Source organism: Clarias gariepinus, chromosome 21, assembly GCF_024256425.1.
Source record: "Clarias gariepinus isolate MV-2021 ecotype Netherlands chromosome 21, CGAR_prim_01v2, whole genome shotgun sequence".
Taxonomy (NCBI): Eukaryota; Metazoa; Chordata; class Actinopteri; order Siluriformes; family Clariidae; genus Clarias; species Clarias gariepinus.
In genome coordinates, this window is record NC_071120.1 from 6,468,155 (window position 1) to 6,487,295 (window position 19,141).

At 38.6% G+C, this 19,141-nt stretch overlaps 2 protein-coding genes across 3 annotated transcripts; both read left to right on the forward strand.

Moving 5' to 3' along the window:
• Positions 1-1,878: 1,878 nt before the first annotated feature.
• Positions 1,879-4,080, forward strand: LOC128509469 (uncharacterized). The gene is made up of 2 exons (XM_053481225.1): positions 1,879-2,043; positions 3,097-4,080. Exon 2 carries the CDS (start codon positions 3,117-3,119, stop codon positions 3,582-3,584), a length of 468 nt encoding a protein of 155 aa, XP_053337200.1. The 5' UTR covers positions 1,879-2,043; positions 3,097-3,116; the 3' UTR covers positions 3,585-4,080.
• Positions 4,081-10,312: 6,232 nt separating this feature from the next.
• Positions 10,313-13,871, forward strand: LOC128509667 (uncharacterized). 2 transcript variants are annotated; one of them, XM_053481486.1, is made up of 8 exons: positions 10,313-10,397; positions 10,612-10,959; positions 11,043-11,075; positions 11,176-11,211; positions 11,329-11,364; positions 11,489-11,599; positions 11,686-11,708; positions 12,521-13,871. In XM_053481486.1, the coding sequence occupies exons 1-8, from the start codon at positions 10,355-10,357 to the stop codon at positions 12,620-12,622; spliced, it is 732 nt and encodes a 243-aa protein (XP_053337461.1). In that variant the 5' UTR covers positions 10,313-10,354; the 3' UTR covers positions 12,623-13,871. The 2 variants fall into 2 exon arrangements, with proteins under 2 accessions (XP_053337461.1, XP_053337462.1); XM_053481487.1 differs by lacking the exons at positions 11,043-11,075; positions 11,176-11,211.
• Positions 13,872-19,141: the final 5,270 nt, after the last annotated feature.

Here is a 19,141-nt window from a genome sequence, read left to right on the forward strand (position 1 = left end):
AAAGCAAGTCACTGAATTGGTCGGCCCATATATGGTTTCTATAATAAATAAAAGTTTACTTACTCAGGGATTGTGCCCGAGTATTGTAAACATGCTAAAGATTCATGCTGTAGTTCAGCCTTTGTTGAAAAAAGAAAATCTGGATGAGAGCGTTCTTTGCAATTATAGACCAATCTCAAAACATCCATTTCTGGCAAAGATTCTAGAGAAATGTGTTCTGACCCAACTGGAGTCATTTATTGATGAAAATCACATCGGTGAAGTATTTCAGTCGGGTTTTAAAAAGCACCATAGGACAGAAACCATGTTATTGAGGGTTTTTAATGATATTTTTTTGACAACCGATCAAGGGAATGTGACTGTTCTATTGCTGCTGAATCTTACAGCAGCGTTTGATACGGTTGACCACCATATTCTGATTTTCTGGCTTGAAACATGTAGGCATCTCTGGAAATGCCTTAGATTGGTTTAAGTCCTACCTCCTAAATAGACGTTTCTCTGTTTGTATGGGTGAATGTACATCAATTTCATCACCTTTATCGTGTGGCATTCCACAAGAGAAGTTTTAGCACCACTTCTTTTTTCTGTTTATATGCTTCTTTGGGTTCAATTCTGCGTAAATACAATGTGTCATTTCACTGCTATGCTATGCTATGATACACAGCTGTAAATCCCAATTAAGTCAAATGACTCCACTGCCATAGAAAGATTGCTGGCCTGTCTTAATGAAGTTAAGGCATGGATGTCTATACATTTTTTGAGCCTAAATTATTCGAAAACAGAATTGATTTTGTTTGGTCCCTCCGAACTTGATAACGCAGTTGAATCTAAGCTGGGTCCTTTGTGCCAGTTTAGAAAATATCATGTAAAAAATCTGGGGATGATTTGTGATAGTGCACCTAAATGTGACAAGCAAATAAATGAAATCGTTAGAACGAGCTTTTTTAAATTGAGGATGATTTCCAAAATAAAGTCTTTTTTATCCAAAAAGGTAATCCATACATTTATTATTTCGAGATTAGATTATTGTAACTCGCTATATTATGGTGCTTAAAATAAATTCTTAGATGGTCCAGAATGCGGCTGCAAGACTGCTTACAAGCATGTGCAAATTCGAACATATTACTCCGGTGTTAAAAGCTTTGCATTGGTTGCCTGTTACCTTTAGGATAAATTTTAAAATTTTATTATTTGTTTTTAAATCTTTACATGGTTTAGCACCAACCTATATTGCTGATCTAATTTAAGAACAGAAGTCAACGAGATTATTACGATCTCAATCACAGAAACGTCTTGTTGTTCCTCGGTCTGAGATGAGGTCTAGAGGGGATCGCGCACCCCTAACTTATGGAACAGCCTGCCTTCATATATTAGAGACCTGCCTACACTTGGCCAGTTTAAAAGCCATTTGAAGACATATATTTTTTATGATAGCGTTCGATCAAAGATAAGTATGAAGGGCGTTAGTGTCATGCTGTTTATTGTGTTATTGTCTGTACAGCACTATGGTCAACATTGTTGTTTTATTTGGTGCTTTAGAAATAAAATTGAACTTGAACTTGAACTATTTGTAACCAAAAAGGAATCAGTCTGAAGTTATTCTGAGGAACAAACAAACCAGCTAAAATAAAATATATACTGGAAAATCATCATTACATATGTCTATACAGTAATGAAATTTCCATAAAATGTGAATAAGGAATAAGAGCGGGTTTCCCCGTCACGTCATGAGAGATTTTTTTTTTACGTCACCACAATTATCATTGCTTTTTTTCCTCTAAAATTGAAACAGACGAGGTTTCAAAACACAACAGCGCCACACCCTGCAGCATCTTTACTGACTAACACCGGAGCGCTGAACGGAAACAGAAAGTTCCTGAGTAAAACACGCTCTCTCACGCTTGTCTCCCATTGGCTATTCCGTAAATAAGGGGCGTGGCCATAGTGAAGTCTTATATTGCAGTTGAGCTGGAAAGGAAAATCAGTCAAATTTGATTCTGGAAAAAAATACTGAAGATAGAAAATACGTTTTCTACCCAAGAGGTAAGTTTTACTCTGGTTTAAATGTTGTGTATTTCCTGTAATACATAAAATTTTATAATAATAATAATAATAATAATAATAATAATAATAAATATTATAACGCTTAATAATGCTAAATATTATAAATATTTTAAACTTATATCCAACACACACACACACACACACACACACACACCTTTAGGAAATTCTCAGTGGCAGGTTCACCTGTTGTTACAGTAGGATTGTAAAAGATGTAGAGTATATTAAATAACCAGTGTCCTAAATAGATGTAGTCGCTGTTTTTGCATTTCACTGTTTTATAATAAATTAATTTGTGATAACTCAGGTAATGAAATTTAAGACATAAAACTAATTTTTAGTAAACTAAATATAATAAAATTCAATAAAAATATTTCTTGTTTTATTATTGTTTGTTATATTTTTGATTGCATAACGTTTTTACTTTAAATATAACTTGTGACTTCTAATTAATTTCTACAGGAATACCACTTAAGAAAGATAAAAACCGATTTTCGATTCCCTGAAAAGACATATGAACTGGTTATTATGCTGAATCGTAGAAGTTGCGGAGTGCGCCCCTAGCGGTCAGTGGTATACTACCACACAGAAGAACACCTTACCATGATGTTAATGGTAACTTGACTTAGCAAGGAAAAAATGACACCCAATTAACAGGTTTAATGTTTTTAAACACATTAAACAAGCAATGTTTCGAAATGTTAACGTGTTAATTTCATCAGACCAAATATATCTACAATAAATGTTTAAATTGTACCTATTTTAACCCCAATGTAGTGCCATATTTCATCCAGTGTTTTTTTTTTTTGCCAAGCCTGCCTCCCTGCAAACTCCGCTAAAAATTTTATTTAACCTGGTTTAACCTAAAATGCAGAACCATTTATATAATGCTAAACAGTACTCACGTTTTCATTACTTTTTAACGACATTTATTTCATAGCTTCAGTCCAAAAACATAGGACTGTTTTTGGCTTATTGTTGTTATTTCAGGTTAAATATTTACCTAGGCTTACCTTCTATCACCTTCACTCACAGGTCATTATTAGGAGAAAACGATGGAGCTTGTCATCAAGGACATAAGTGGAAGAAAGCAGGTTGTGAGTGTGCTGCCGGGTGCCACCATCGGCAAACTTAAGCAACTCATCGCCCCTCTCTTTAAGGCAAGAGCGTCATGCCTGAAGCTTTCATCCAGCAATGGGCAGATCCTTGACAATCACCAGAAGACCGTGAGTGATTACGGCCTGAGTTCAGGATCTGAGGTGATGCTGCTGATCTCTGCGACCCCTGTGCCATTTCAGGTGTTTGTAAGGAATGAGAAGAGGCAGATAAAAACATATGACGTCACTGACGATGAAACTGTTGACCAGTTGATGACAAAAGTCTGCAATAAGGAAGGAGTACCAGTGGACCAGCAGCGGCTGATCCACAATGGCAGACAGCTCCAGTGTGGCAGGAAGCTGCAAGATTACAACATTTCTTCTGGAGACACCATTGAAATGACCCTCCGTCTGCGTGGAGGCTGATGGAATACAATATGTGAAGATGTTTTGTCCTACTGAACACATTAAGACAAAATACTCTATATGTAAAAAAAAAATCTATAATAATAATAATAATATAACTATAAAATAATAAAAAACACCTATGTTGCATATCCAAGAAATGACAATTTGATAGTTCCTTAGTATGTATGTAGTGTATGTATGTATGTATGTATGTATTCATTTATTTATTCATTTACTATTCAACAGCATGCATAACTATCTTTAATTCATAATAAATGTTCCTTTTTGTTTAGTACCAAGACCAAAACATGGGCTTGAGTCTAAGTAGAAAATATCTAAAAAATGATTAATTTCCTTTAGGGTTGAAAGTCCAAAAGTATAGATAGTAAAAAGATACAGGTAGTAATGTGTATAAACATGTTAAAATTGTCATTTAATTTGTATTTCCAAACTGGTTCTTGTATAAATGTTGCTTTTCATCATAATTTATGTATTTAATCTAAAATCTATCTATTGTTTATATCTATTGTTTATAAGGGCTGTAATGTGCTCTGTGTCTGATGTTCACAGTTGTGTTAATTTATATTTAATGTTTAATTTGCTCTTTATTTATTCCCATGTTTTCACTTTTCTCTTTTCTAAATGAAAAATGTTATGGTTTAATAAAACAAAAATATTAGTGCTGTTACATCATGATAAACTTAAAATAAATAATAAATCATTATTATTATAACAATGGATGTGTTTTAAGATGGTTTACTGTGTTGGTTCACTGGGTTTGGCCAGGAAATAAGCATTAAATATGTTAACTTAAAAAAAAAAATACTTCCAGTTCAGGTAATTACATGAAATGTATATGAACTGTTGATCTTAAGGCAATAAAACTACAAGAAAATAATAATAATATGTAATATTCTCATCCATTGAAAGGTGACAATATAAATGAATGACAAGAAAAACATAATGAACACAGGAAGAATAAACCCCAGACAAATGCACAAATTAGTCCCCAACTTTGACTTTTAAGAATCTGCCAGCTTGGGGCATGTTGATCTTTTGGTACGTGCCAAAAGATCAACATGTGTGGCATTGGACTAAAGCTCCCAGCATGCACTACATAACACACACTGATCACATCCTATATTTTGAACCATGTTTATGCTACACCTCCCATCAGCCACTGCACGTTGCATGTCCTGATTATTCTATACCTGCTTGTGTTCAGCAAAGATTACTGAGTGTTTTCATTTCACATGGTGCCTGGTTTAATTCCTAAAGATAGATTTTCAGTGTCAAATAAAGAATACCAGGCAAAGGATAAAAACACAGACTATTCTCCGACAACTGGCATTATTCAACCTTCCTCTTCTCACGCCACGGAAAATGCAACAACAACAATCAGGATTGTGTGACGGGGAGCGATTTGGCTGGAATTCCCCTTCTTCCGTTATACCTGCTCTCCCTTTCCTTTCTCCAGCACACCTGTGATAAAAACGAAACAGAAACTAGTCCTGTTGTTGCCACTGATACTTATGAGTAAAGATTATCTTTTTTTGTCTCCACACAGGAAACATCACTCAGAACTCTCGAAGCAGGAATGTCAAGCAATTGACTACACATTAATAATTCACTGAGATAATGCCAATTTGTAATTTACAAGGCTGAAGCAATGCCACGAACAATTATCTGGTCTCTTAGTATCCCTGATAATGCACTCTGACTTTAAACAGGGCTTTTAAAAAGGAGGTTTTATTTAGCAGGAACACAAACTGTGATCACACCTGTGTAATATCACCTGACACCAGGCCTCGACTGACCATAAAGCATACCAGGCACCGCCCAGTGGGCCGACGCACATTTTTGGGCTGGGGCTGTCAGTCATAATTTAATATTTTTAAAAAAGTTTATTAGGCCAATTTATTTATTACCGCAACGATAGAGTATCTAAGACACGAATCGCGGCCCATTGGTTGACTGTCTTAAAGGACATTGCGCTAGTCCAATAAAATCTCAGGCCACGCCCTGCCTCCGTCCTGGCCCGCCCTCATCTCCCCTTGACAAAATCTGCTATTTAGAGTTCGACCAGAGTTTGAGATGAGTCCGTCTATAACAATGGATAAAGCAGAAAAAAGCAAGAGGGGTGCACACGTTCAATTGCAGCTGCTGGTGTAGGGCCATCAACATCTAGCAACAGTGCAGAGGCAGTAGCTATTAAAATTGATTCGGAGGAGGAGGTGGTGAGAGACGTGACCCAGCAGGGACAGATTGAGGAAGGCTTCAGAATAGCTACGAGTCCGGTAAGAAGTAGCCGAAATGTTGGCAGAGTGAAGGGAGGGACATTTATGTAGGAAAGACAGAGGACTTTTTTGTGGTATGTGTGCGTGTGTGTGTGTGTGTGTGTGTGTGTGTGTGTGTGTCACTCATGCATTTGAGTGTTTGTCGACAACCTGCACCACTAGCCTACCTATCTGCTACTCGCAAATGATCCGTCTGCCAATAAGGCTAGGCTACGTTGCCACCCACATCAAATTAATGAGTGGTCTCACGTCTGTCATGATTGATTGAAATTGTTGTCAATCTTCACGCAGTACAACAAATAAACCCCTGGAGTTATCTAAATGACATGGCTGACCTTGGATTTCTAGGTAGACACACATAGGCCTACACACACACACACACACACACACACACACACACACACACACACACACATGCAGAATGATGATAGCCCATGGAATTAACAATGAAACTGTTAAGTGTAGCCTACATCTTCACTAAGCTATCTGGGGGATTTGTAGGCTAACACTGTGCAAATGTTCAAATTATTGCAGTCAGACTTAAAAACATTTAATAGGAGACTATGATTTTTGTGCACAACTTCATCCTTGCTGGGTTGGAGGTCACTCACGTGTGTGTGTGAGAGAGAGACAGAGGGAGAGAGAGAAAAAAGGGATTGCTAATAAAAGACTGTATAATAACAGTAATAATAATGAATAATAATATTTTTTTACCAAGGTTATTTGCTTCCATGCAGGTTAGTGTGGTTTAATGTTTGAAACAAAACGGTGAGCGCATATATCCTGTGATGTGTCATGTGCCTCAGCATACTGTTTAAATAATCATGGTGGGCCGCGATGGCCAAAAATGCCAGGGCCGTTTTTTGGTCCCAGTCCAGCCCTGCCTGACATGTTACTGTAAATGCATTGTGTTAATCAAAACATCTAAGTCCTTATGATGCTAAAAGAAACAACAACAACAACAACAACAAAAAATAGCATGTTTATTATTGTCATATTGAATGTGTAATCCTGTAGGTATGTACAGTAGGCACTGTAGAGTATTATACCATATGAACAGAATAAATTAGATCAATTCAGATCTTATTTTACTGTGTAGTCATTTTCAACATTACATAATCATTTCTTCACTTAACCAGGATGCTGTACCTAAAACATAGGCATAATTTACACATGGAGTGGGGAGAGGTTTAGTCCCAGATAATCAAACACGCACATTACAACAAACCAAATGTCATATCACAATGATAAAAACTGATAAACACAATGCATCTCCTGTTTAAATAAAGTATTTTTTTAAAAGAATATACCTGTAGTATGTTCAACAAGAACAAAATACAGTTAAATAAAGTTAATAAGTGACATTTATGATAAATCATTCTGAAAAAAGTCTCTAAACTTAAAAAAAAAAAAATACAGTGTCTTAACGTTTTAGGAACATTTAACAATACATATATAGGTTATCTTAATTTTTGGTGAGCTTAGGCTAACACAGCCAACAATAGAATCTTATATCCAACATGAGCTTATGTCTCACATCTCTCAAAAAAACTATATTTGTCTTTGCCACTGAGGCATTATACATACACTTTTTTTTTTACATTAATGTAAACTTATATGGACACGAAGCTTCTCACTGAATGTGTGAAAGTGTAGTCTGTTGCTGTGCTGCAACAAGCAGTAAAAATGACTGAAAGTGCCATTTGACAAACAAATAAGTAAACAAACAAAATAAAAATGAATCTGAAAATGAGGTAAATGTAGCCATTTTAGTCTATTACCACATACTAAACCTAGAAAAATAATTATTATGTGTGTATACAGTTTTTACTGGTTGAGTGTGTAATATGCAAAGTACACCATGACACTGAACTTTTCAGAAGATGTGACGTAAGGAGCGGGCTTTCCCCATCACGTGACCAGACAATAAATTTTTCTTGCGTCATGCCAATTTTTGTTGTTTTTTTCTCTCAAAACTGAAACAGTCCGATTAGCGATGTCTTGTTAAAAGTCTTGCTTAATAGCACACCCTGCAGGGTCTTTTCAAGTTTCTACTAACACATCTGAGCGCTGAATGGAAACAGAAAGTTCCTAAGTACTACACAGTAAATGAATCCTAACTGTGGAGGCGGGGCTTGTAGTTATTCCGATCTCTCATGCTCGTCTCCCATTGGTTATCCAGTAAATAAAGGGGTGTAGCCATGGTGAAGAACACCAGAGGACCAGCTGTGGCTGAGCTACAACAACCAGCGGCTTAAGCGTGGAAGGAGTCTGCAGGAATACAATATTCTTCCAGGAAGCACAATTTCCCAGAATTACCGTCTTCATGAAGGCTCTGGGGAAAAATATAAGGGGATTATTTTGTCATATTTAATACTTTAACAAAATGACAGATACAACAAATATATCTACATTTATATCTGAATTTGTCATTTTTTTCCCCATTTTACATCTTCATATGGGAGTATTGTTCTAGATTGTTATTTATTTTTCCATTTAGGTAAAATCTAGTTTAAAATCCCTGTAATGTTCTCAGTGTCTGCTGTACATGCTGTATGTTTCCTGACAAACTTACTTACATAATAGTAATGCATTATTTATTTGGATCTAGGGTTGATTTTATCTGTATTTTCTTGCTGCTACAGTAATTTAAATACTAATCAATGAGATTTAACATATAGGAAACTACAAAAATTACAGTTTAGTTAAAAAAATTTTCACACATTAAATAACACATTAGTAAAAAATGATGTCTAAATGTAAACATGACATGAAATCATAACTGATCAAAACAAATAGATTTCTACTGTATGCATAATTTATACACAAAGGTGTAACTGCAAGTTTGTTTTTTCTAACAGAAACTGAACAATTTACACACTGACATCTGCTGGATAATGAACACTCTCACAACATAACTCGAATAAACCTAAAGAAAGCTACTCCACATGTTAAATTGTCACAGATAATTTGTTCCACAAATACTGTACATGGCAGTACCACTGGATGCAGCAGTGCTCAAGATTTCTTTACAGCTAATAAGGAAGCATGTTGCCATTCACAGTGTGGCAACCTCACTATCCCAGCTCCATGTGGAGGTCAAAATAGTAACTTCATTAGCCAAAAACTCTGTGGGCTCAACCTGGCAACCTCAGTAACCCAGCATATTGTGGAAGTCAACAAAGCAACTCCACTAACCCAGGGTTTTGTGGTAGTTAACATTTTGACCTTCACAACAGTATTCTTTTTGGACGTCCCACTGCTGCTCCAATTCAGTGTTTAAATAGCTGTGCTGCTTAGTGCAGTAGAGACTGTGAGGAACCCCCAAGGTTTTAACAAGGCAGAAAAATAACAGATTTAACATTATGTACCATTATATACAAAAACAGTAAAGGCTGTATAGAGAGAGGTAAAGATATCAGTTGTTTATTAGCTGCATTATTATGAACAAGTCCTAAATCTGCTTCAACAGAGTACTGAATCAAGGGTTTGGAGAATTATCTTAATAATCTTATTAAGATAATTATCCAAAACCTTGATTCAGTACTCTGTTGAAGACTTAGGACGAAGATAATCTTATTTAGATCTTTTTGTTATTATTGGGTATTTTGTTGTGATTATTGGACAAAACGTTCATCTAATGTGTTTTAAATGAGTAAATGCATACTTTCTAAACCCAGTGTACATTCATGTTTGAAGACAATAATAACATTCTTTTATAACCAGCTATGTTTTTTTCTTGGTCTGTCTTATAGTCATGTGGAGCGCTCTCTCTAAAACCACAAGCTGTAGCTCGATCATAAGTAGCAGCAGTCCATTTTTATCGTTCGAATGCTGTGCAACCACAGACTTTGAGATGCAGGACGTTTGCACGTACTGTATGATGCTTGTGTTTGAACTGTGGGAACTGACACACTCACCTGTGCTTCCTCAGCTTCTTATAACCTGACGCTAGACACTTTATTACTTTGCACTATTCAATAACAGAACACAAATGTTAAAATGTTGATGGAAATAATTTCTATTGCTACTGTACATATAAAACTAAAATTACTTAAAATATAAAAAAATAAATTATTGGCACCTTTAACATACAAATGCTATCATATAAAAATAAAGTTATAAAACAATTCTACTTTGTTACACTGTTCTTTTAAACATATTAATAATAATTATAAAGCATTAAAAGTACACTCTGCATCGATTGATTCCACATTAGTTTGTTTGTAATAAACTTGCCAGTGTATCTGATTTATCATCAGGTCAGCTAACCTTCTACTTGAAATGTAATATGGTACGTGTGCACGTGTGTGTTTGTGTGTGTGTAGAGAAACTATAGAGATTATAGGGACATATATTTTAGGCAGTTTGTTTCAGTGGGCCTTTTTTTTTTTCAAACCTCTGCCCCCCATCCCCCCCAATTTTCAAAAATAAACCAGCATTAGTTTCGCCTACCAGTTCATTTCACCCTTGTCTCTCGTCTGATACACAATGGTCCAGGTTAAAGCTCTGCCTGTGGTTCTCTGTGTATTTGGTAAGTTTTAATGATCTTATTAATCACTTTACTAAATTCTTATTATATTTGAATCAAACACATTCAATCAAAACAGATGAGTGGGTCGAATTTAAAAGTAAAAGTAAAAAAAAAAGTGTCTCTGTGTGTGTTTGTGTGTGTGTGTGTGTGTGTGTGTGTGTGTGTGTGTGTGTGTGTGTGTGTGTGTGTGTTTATGTATGGTTCTGTGATGCAGGTTTGCTCTTAGAGACTCTGTGCTCTTTAATTTTAAAGGCAGATGTTGGAGATAAAGCCAGTATTTGGTGCCAACACGGCCTGGCTGATACGGGCTACATCTCCTGGTTTAAACACACGTGTGATTCAGTCCCACTTCTGATCGGGTGCAAACGGTTTTTGCCATCGTCTCCATCAGAGAACTGCACATTCTTTACTGAGAGTGAGAGAATAGTGATGTCTGTTTATGCCAAGAACACGTCTCTCACCATCACTGCAGTAAATGTCTCTGATACAGGACTCTATTACTGCAGCTTCAGGAAACAGGAAAAAATTATCTTTGGCACCTCGACCTCTTTACAAGTCAAAGGTAAATTTATACAGAGTCAGTCATTATATAAAAGTTTATTCATTTAACTGACTTTAAATTATTATTATTATTTTTTTCTGGAGGAAATATACAAATTTCTGCGGATGAAGCAACAGGTATTTTTTTTTCTGCTAAAGACTTCTGCACTGTCAATGTTTAAATTGAAATATAATGCTGGATAAATGCAGGTTGTAAATTTAAAATGTTTTTTTTAAGGCAAAAGAAAAACATTTGCCGAGGGGAAAGCAATAAGTATGATGAAATTTATTTTTTTTTATAGAGATTTACATAACTTACTAGTTTTAATGAAAAGATAATGCCGGTTTAAAGCAGGTTGTAAAATGAAAATTTCTTCCTCTTTTTTTTTAGACACAAATAGGACACTTTCTGAGGAGAAACCAACAAGTATAATACTTATGTTCTCACACAAATTAAAATAATAACATGTAAAATTTAATCAAAACTAATTAAATAAAAATATGATGCGGTTTTAATTATTTAAATGTTCTCTTTAATGTTTCTCTTCAAGGTTCAGACTCTCCTTCTGTGTCATTCATGCTGATTGTGGGGTTTAGTGCACTGGGTGTAATTCTTCTCAGTGTCCTGATCCTCATACTGAAGCACAAAAAAACTCACACAGGTCAATTATTACTCCTATGATAATAATAACAACAACAATACAAAAAATACATAATAATAATAATAATAATCTTTGTGTTACATTAGGTGCTCAAGCAGAAGATAATAAGGTAAATAGAGTTAAGAGTAATTTAACCCCCCCCCCACACACACACACACACAGATTTACTCAATAAGAGGGTAAAATATTTATTTAAAGAAATATTAAAAGTTTTATACAGTATATACGTGCCAATATGTTTCTTTTTTTTGGCCTCCTTTTTTGTTAAATAAATAATAACATGATGAAAAAAAGTAATATGGTGCATCAGGTTAAGAAGGAAAGCGCATGAAGCGATGCACCCATCATACAGAGTTGCCACAGGGTTACTTAAGGTGGTCAGGTCTAAACTTAGCAATGTTATGATTTTCTGTTCTGTTCAAACTGCATTGAACAACATATACACATATACATACCTACAATACACATTTGTTATTTGTTTGCATTGTACATAATTTTTTAAATAGTATTAGTTCACATTTGATTGTTGTTATAATAATAATAATAATAATAATAATAATAATAATAATAATTTGCATGTTTTTATTATCTAAAACAGTCTTAAATCTATTTGAATAATTAATTATTAATTATTATTAATATATATATTATATTAATATATATATAATATTATTATAGAAATAATTAATTCTTTAATAATATCTTACAGTTCTTACAGTACCTCATTAGTATGGGTTTATTTTTTTAATAAGCAGCTATTATGATACGGTATATGACACAGGTATTAAAATGCCCGGCTCATTACTGAAATACAGCTACAGTATACATTTTTAACATTTTTAGGGTCTCTATTGAACATAAGTCCTTATTAAACAGTACAGCAACTCAAATCTTCTCAGTGTATCTTCTGTGTTCCTGCAGGTTGCTGACTCAGACATGGTGAATTATTTTGCATTTAACTTCTCCAAAAGGAAAAGCAAGGGGAATGATGAAAGCATAGTTATGTATTCTTCAGTTGGATAAGTAAATATCTGCGCGTGATGTGATATTGTAAGATATCAGTTACTCTTTAGAGAAAGAAAAAAATATACTGGAACAGATGTCCATAAATAGAAGCACTAAATCATTTATAACATTAAAGTTAAAATGCATAATATAATATAATATAATATAATATAATATAATATAATATAATATAATATAATATAATATAGGCAGCACAGTGCTGTAGTGGTTAGCACTGTTGCTGGTTCATGTTTATTTTAAATTATTTTTGTTAATAGTGTTCTGTCTTTTTGTTTATGCATGCTTAATATTCCTAATATATTTCTTTATGATAAATGGACTTTATAAGTGTTTTTTAAGGAGAAACAAAAGGGTAAGTTTATGAAGTAATTAACAGTTTTGCCAGTTGAAGCTCCTGCTCTTTCCAACTCGGACCTAAAGATATTGGTACTTAATAGTAACTCAGCCTGGAACAACCACATATTGTTAAATTCCTCTAAAAGAGTCTCAGGAGGGAGCTCATTGCATTTTTCTTCCTGGTATTGTTGCCTATTTTGATCTCCAATTTGTTGTAAAAGGCCGCGGTAAACCACTGGACAGCCAGCAGGGGCAGCAGCGGATACACACTAAAAAACGCTGGGTTGTTTTTTCTACCCAAGCGCTGGTTTGCCTCTGTTGGGTCATTTTTCTGGGTTATTTACAGAGAGTTGGGTAGTTTTTGTGTAACCCAGCTGCTGGGTTAAAGTTTGCTTGGCTCCTCCCCCAAAGTTCACCGGTGGATTCAGCGGCTGTCAGTCAGAGCTTTGTGTTTTTCTTGAGCTCCCACACCGCTGATGATGGTTCATTTAAGGGAAAATGACATTAAATACAAGGTCTGTGTACACATGTTCACTCACATAAGTCACATATGACTGAAAAATGATTACTATATGTGAGATTTATTACTGTTACCGTGTTAAGGTTACACTTAAACTTTCAGGCTGGTTTGAGGTAAAATTAATTTAGCTGACAATAGCTGCTAGTTAGCCAAAGAACCCCATCTGTGTATGAACGAAACGGATAAGATGTCTGAGCTTTTTATCTTTCTCTGTAGAATGTTTGCAGGGTGTACGAAACTGTAACTGTAGTATAAGAATGACGCTAGCATTTAGTTAGGTTGCTAGCGTTAGCAACCACATTAACATTAGAACTTTATTATTCTCACTGTTTGAGACAATAAAATGCTAGGGTTACAAAACACTGACCCTCTCACAAATATACAGACCTGCTAACCCTCCGGTTCCCTTTCAAAGGCTACACTCGATGCTGCGTGAAAACGCTATGGGAATATCTTTTCATGTTGCCGGTTGTGAAGCATGTGTGTACCAAACACGCCAAATTTTGGCTTATATAACCTCGGTCAGGTGACATCATCTGATTAGATGCACCTGCAGGTTATAAATAGGAGTGAGCCGGCAACATTCCTCAGATCTTTTTCTTCACCGCATTGTGCGCGTGTGTGTGTCAGCAAGCATAACAAAAATACAAAATAAGCAGAATTAAATCTATAAAACTCACCAGTTAGTATGGCGGAGTTTAGAACCAGATGTCCCCCTCCTTGTGAAAATTTCCTTTCGGAGGGCGATATGCACACATTCTGCTTCGAATGTTTGGGTGAAAAGCACGCTCTCGAAGGGCTTAATGGAGAGTGTGAGCACTGTGATCTTCTCCCCATGAAGCTGCTTCGCGCGGGTCTCGCGTTCTTTAGGGAACCACGAGCCGCGCTGCACTCATGGGGATCACAAGCAGATCTGGCCGAGGAGCGAGAGACGGAGTCCCTCCTTTCTCTCGCCCTCTCCCCCGATCCCGATGTCTCTCCTTCCACTTCACGAGCGCACTCCGGTGCTTCTCGCGGGTGTGTTGAAGAGACTCGTTCTCCTGCTTCTGTGGAAATGGAAGTTGCTTCCTCAGAACGCTCCTCAAAAGATGAAAGAGAATATGAGGAATTGCTTGAAGTTATAACGCGTGCAGTCGAACGACTGCATATTGACTGGCCACAGCAGCAGGCTCACCCAAAACAATCTAAATTAGATGACAGATTTCTGTCGGGTGGCCAGGAGATGGAGCCAAAACACCGCTCTCTCCCATTTTTTGATGACCTCCACAACGAGTTATCTCGTTCTTGGAGAAATCCTTTTTCTTCCCGTATTTTTGTACCATCGACTTCGTTTTATTCAAACATCGTTGATGCAAAAGCACGAGGTTATGTGGTGATGCCCCAGATAGAAGAGACGCTTGCGGGCTATCTCTCTCCTGGAACATCATCCTCATTAAAGAAACCAACACTTCCCTCCAAGCCATGTAAAACTTCTTCTACCCTAGTAGGGAAAGCATTCCAAGCAGCAGGTTTTGCAGGTGTATCAAGCTGATCTGCTGAAAGATTTGAGCACGAGCGGCACACTGAATCATGACGCATTCAATGAATTACGCCGGGCTACTGATTTATCCCTGCGTGCGACTAAACAGACAGCCCGTGCAATCGGCCGTTCCATGGCCTCCTTGGTGACCGCTGAAAGGCACCTGTGGTTAAACCTGACAGGCATCAAGGACAAGGATAAAAGATTCCTCCTTGATGCCCCTGTCTCACCTTCCGGCCTATTTGGCGACGGTTCCGAGACTGTAAAGACTGTAGAGAAAGGCTACAGGATTCAGCTTGCTCATCGCCCTCCGCGTTTAACGGCGTGGTCTACACTTCCGTGATACCGGAGAGAGCGCATCTGCTAAACTCCGAACTCCAGACATTGCTGGAGAAGGGAGCCATAGATCAGGTTCCTCCTCCAGAAAGGGAGTCAGGCTACTACAGTCGCTACTTTCTGGTTTCCAATCTCAAAAAGTACAGATTCAAGATGTTACCATCAATATGATTGTCTCGCAAATCCAACCAGAAGATTGGTTCGTGACGATAGATTTAAAGGACGCATACTTCCACATAAAAGTTTTGCCACAACACAGGAAGTTCCTGAGGTTCGCTTTCCGGGGAGAAGCTTACTAGTATCAGGTCCTTCCATTCGGTCTAGCTCTGTCACCCCGCACATATACAAAATGTATGGATGCTGTCCTGGCTGCCTTGCGACTCCAGGGCATCCGTATTCTCAATTACATAGACGACTGGCTAATCCTGGCCCAGTCTCAGCAGCTAGCGCTCCGACATCGCGATGTCGTCCTAGCTCATCTCCATTCGCTGGGATTGAGACTTAATGCTACCAAAAGCGTTCTCGTTCCGGCTCAGAGGACAACATACTTGGGTGTCAGATGGGATTCGATCACTATGCGGGCACAATTGTCTCCCGCTCGTGTCGAATCCATCCTCAGCGCCCTCAAGGAAATCAGACTAGACCAGGAAGTGACTATTTATCACTTCCAAAAATGTTTAGGCCTCATGGCAGCTGCATCCACGGTGATACCTTTGGGCCTCCTGCACATGAGAGCTTTTCAGTTGTGGCTAAGAGCCAGGGGATTTCATACAAGGGCCAATCCCCGAAGGCGAATAAGGGTTACGCTCGAAGGACGTCGTACCCTTTCTTTGTGGTTCAGACCCCAGTTTCTCACCTTGGGTCCCACTCTAGGTCCGTCTTGTCGTCGCAAAATGCTAACGACAGACGCTTCCCTTACCGGCTGGGGTGCGGTCTTGGATGGCCAAGGGCGCTGGAGAGGTCATCTTCTCGCATGGCACATCAATTGCCTCGAAATGATGGCTTTATTTTTGGCCCTACAGCACTTCCTCCAGCAGCTGAGAGGCTACCATGTTCTAGTGCGGGTGGACAATACATCGGTAGTCTCCTACATAAATCGCCAGGGCGGACTGCACTCGCGCTGCTTGAATGAGCTAGCGCATCAGGTTCTGCTCTGGGCACAGGACAAGTTCCTGTCCCTCAGGGCGATTTACATTCCAGGGCACATGAATGTGGGAGCAGATTTACTGTCCAGACAAGCTGTGACAAACGGGGAATGGAAACTCCACCCTGACATAGTCAGCCAAATCTGGGAAAGATTCTCTACAGCAGAGGTGGACCTCTTTGCCTCCCAAGAGACAGCACAATGTCCTCTCTACTACTCTCTGACTCATCCAACTCCCCTGGGTCTAGACGCGATGGCCCATACGTGGCCCAATTTACGCCTTTATGCGTTTCCGCCAATATCTCTGCTCCCGGGAGTCCTGGCGATGGTCCGTCAACACGGTTTGCGCCTCTTACTGATAGCGCCCCGTTGGCCGGCCAGAGTATGGTTCTCGGATCTAATATCTCTCCTCGATGGCTCACCTTGGATGATTCCAGTGAGGAGGGATCTTCTGTCTCAGGCGCAGGGGACAATATTTCATCCCCGACCGGAGCTTTGGAACCTTCACGTTTGGCCCCTGAACGGGACCAACTAAGTCAAGCTGGTCTCCCAGCCAGCGTTATTGACACTATTCTAGCCGCTAGAGCTCCCTCCACTAGAAAAGCTTATGCCCTCAAATGGAATGTTTTTGAAAGTTGATGCATGACAAAGCAGGTAGACCCAGTCCACTGCCAAATTGTTTCAGTGCTGAAGTTCCTGCAAGATAAGTTGTCCTCGGGCTTGTGCCCTAGTACCCTTAGGACGTACGTGGCCGCTAGCTCAGCCTGCCACGTTCCAATCGAGGCGATTACTGTGGGAAAACACCCTTTAGTTGCCCGTTTTATTCGTGGAGCTAAACGGTTGAGGCCACCCACTAAAGCCACGACCCCGTCATGGGATTTATCTATCGTGCTCGAAGGTCTAATTGACACTCCTTTCGAACCGCTAGAGTCAGCGCCTGACAGGCTTCTGACTCTTAAGATGGTTTTTCTTATGGCCATTACCTCTCTCAAGAGGATTGGGGATCTGCGCGCCTTGTCAATCTCCCCATCCTGCCTGGACTTTGCCCCTGGGCTAGTCAAGGCCATTCTACATCCTCACCCGAACTATCTTCCGAAAGTTCCATTTTCAAACATGCACCCTGTTGTTCTTGAAGCCTTCTGTCCTCCGCCTTTTACAGCTTCGGAGCAGGAGAAACTTCACCTATTATGTCCAGTACGGGCTTTTCGGATTTACGTCCACCGCACCTGCCAGTGGCGTAGATCAAAGCAGCTCTTTATTTGCTATGGAGGCCGCAACCGGGGGGCGGCCGCTACTACGCAGACCATGTCACATTGGGTGAGAGATGCTATTGCTCTCTCCTATGAGGCGCGTGGGCTCACTTCGCCTCTAGGAATCAGGGCTCATTCAACCAGGGGGATTGCTTCATCTATGGCACTAGCAAGAGGTATTCCCCTGCAACAAGTGTGTGACGCGGCAGGCTGGTCCTCTCCGCACACATTTATTAGATTTTATAGTCTGGATGTTCCTGTCACTCCGGGCTCACGAGTCCTCGAGTCAGCTTCCCAGACATAGTTCTGAGACCTCTCAGCTTTGTGCGCACACGCTACACAATGCGGGGTCCAGACACTCGCAGTGCGGCGACGTTGGTACTCTCGTTCCCATAGCGTTTTCACGCAGCATCGAGTGTAGCCTTTGAAAGGGAACGTCTGGGGTTACTTTGTTGTAACCCTGTTCCCTGAAAAGGCGGGAACGAGATGCTGCGTCCCAATGCCGCACTGCCCACGTGACCGGACGTCCGTTCAGACAATCAATCTGAGGAATGTTGCCGGCTCACTCCTATTTATAACCTGCAGGTGCATCTAATCAGATGACGTCACCTGACCGAGGTTATATAAGCCAAAATTTGGCGTGTTTGGTACACACATGCTTCACAACCGGCAACACGAAAAGATACAGTATTCCCATAGCGTTTTCACGCAGCATCTCGTTTTCGCCTTTTCAGGGAACAGGGTTACAACAAAGTAACGCGAGACATTTTTCACTAGCTAGTAATTTACTCCGCGGTCAAAACTCGTCCGCCTCTCTCCCGAGTTATAACAATATCTTGCACCTTTCCCCCTTTGGCAAGTATGCAAATATGACTGCTGCATGTAAGCTAACCAGGTAGCCCTCTTTAACCAAAGTTGCTTGTGACTCTATCAGTTAGCTGTACAGATAACTACTAGATGGAAGTATTAATATTTGGGTGATTGTAACGTGCCAGTATGACCCCAGCTATGACAATGCATTTCCTCAGTAATTAGCTTAAAATCAACGCAGACCACTAATATATAAGTAGTTATTTATTTACAAACTCGTCTGACTAATATATATGAGCTTTATCCCAAAAGCCATGTTTATTTTATTTTGAAAAATAAAGTTTTTTTCTATGAACATTTAATAGAATGTTGTTTATTGCATATATGTATGTTTTTTTTTGTAATAAACCAGTATATCAAAGTAATTTAACTGTTTAATAGACATGGGAATTTTTTTTTTTTACAGATTCACTGTAAAACATAAAGAAATAATAATAACCTATTTGTGTGGTATAATTAACCCAACATTTCAGTTAAAATGAACCAACACTGAAAAAAATTACTCATTGGATTTACTCAATTTAATAATTCAATTCAATTC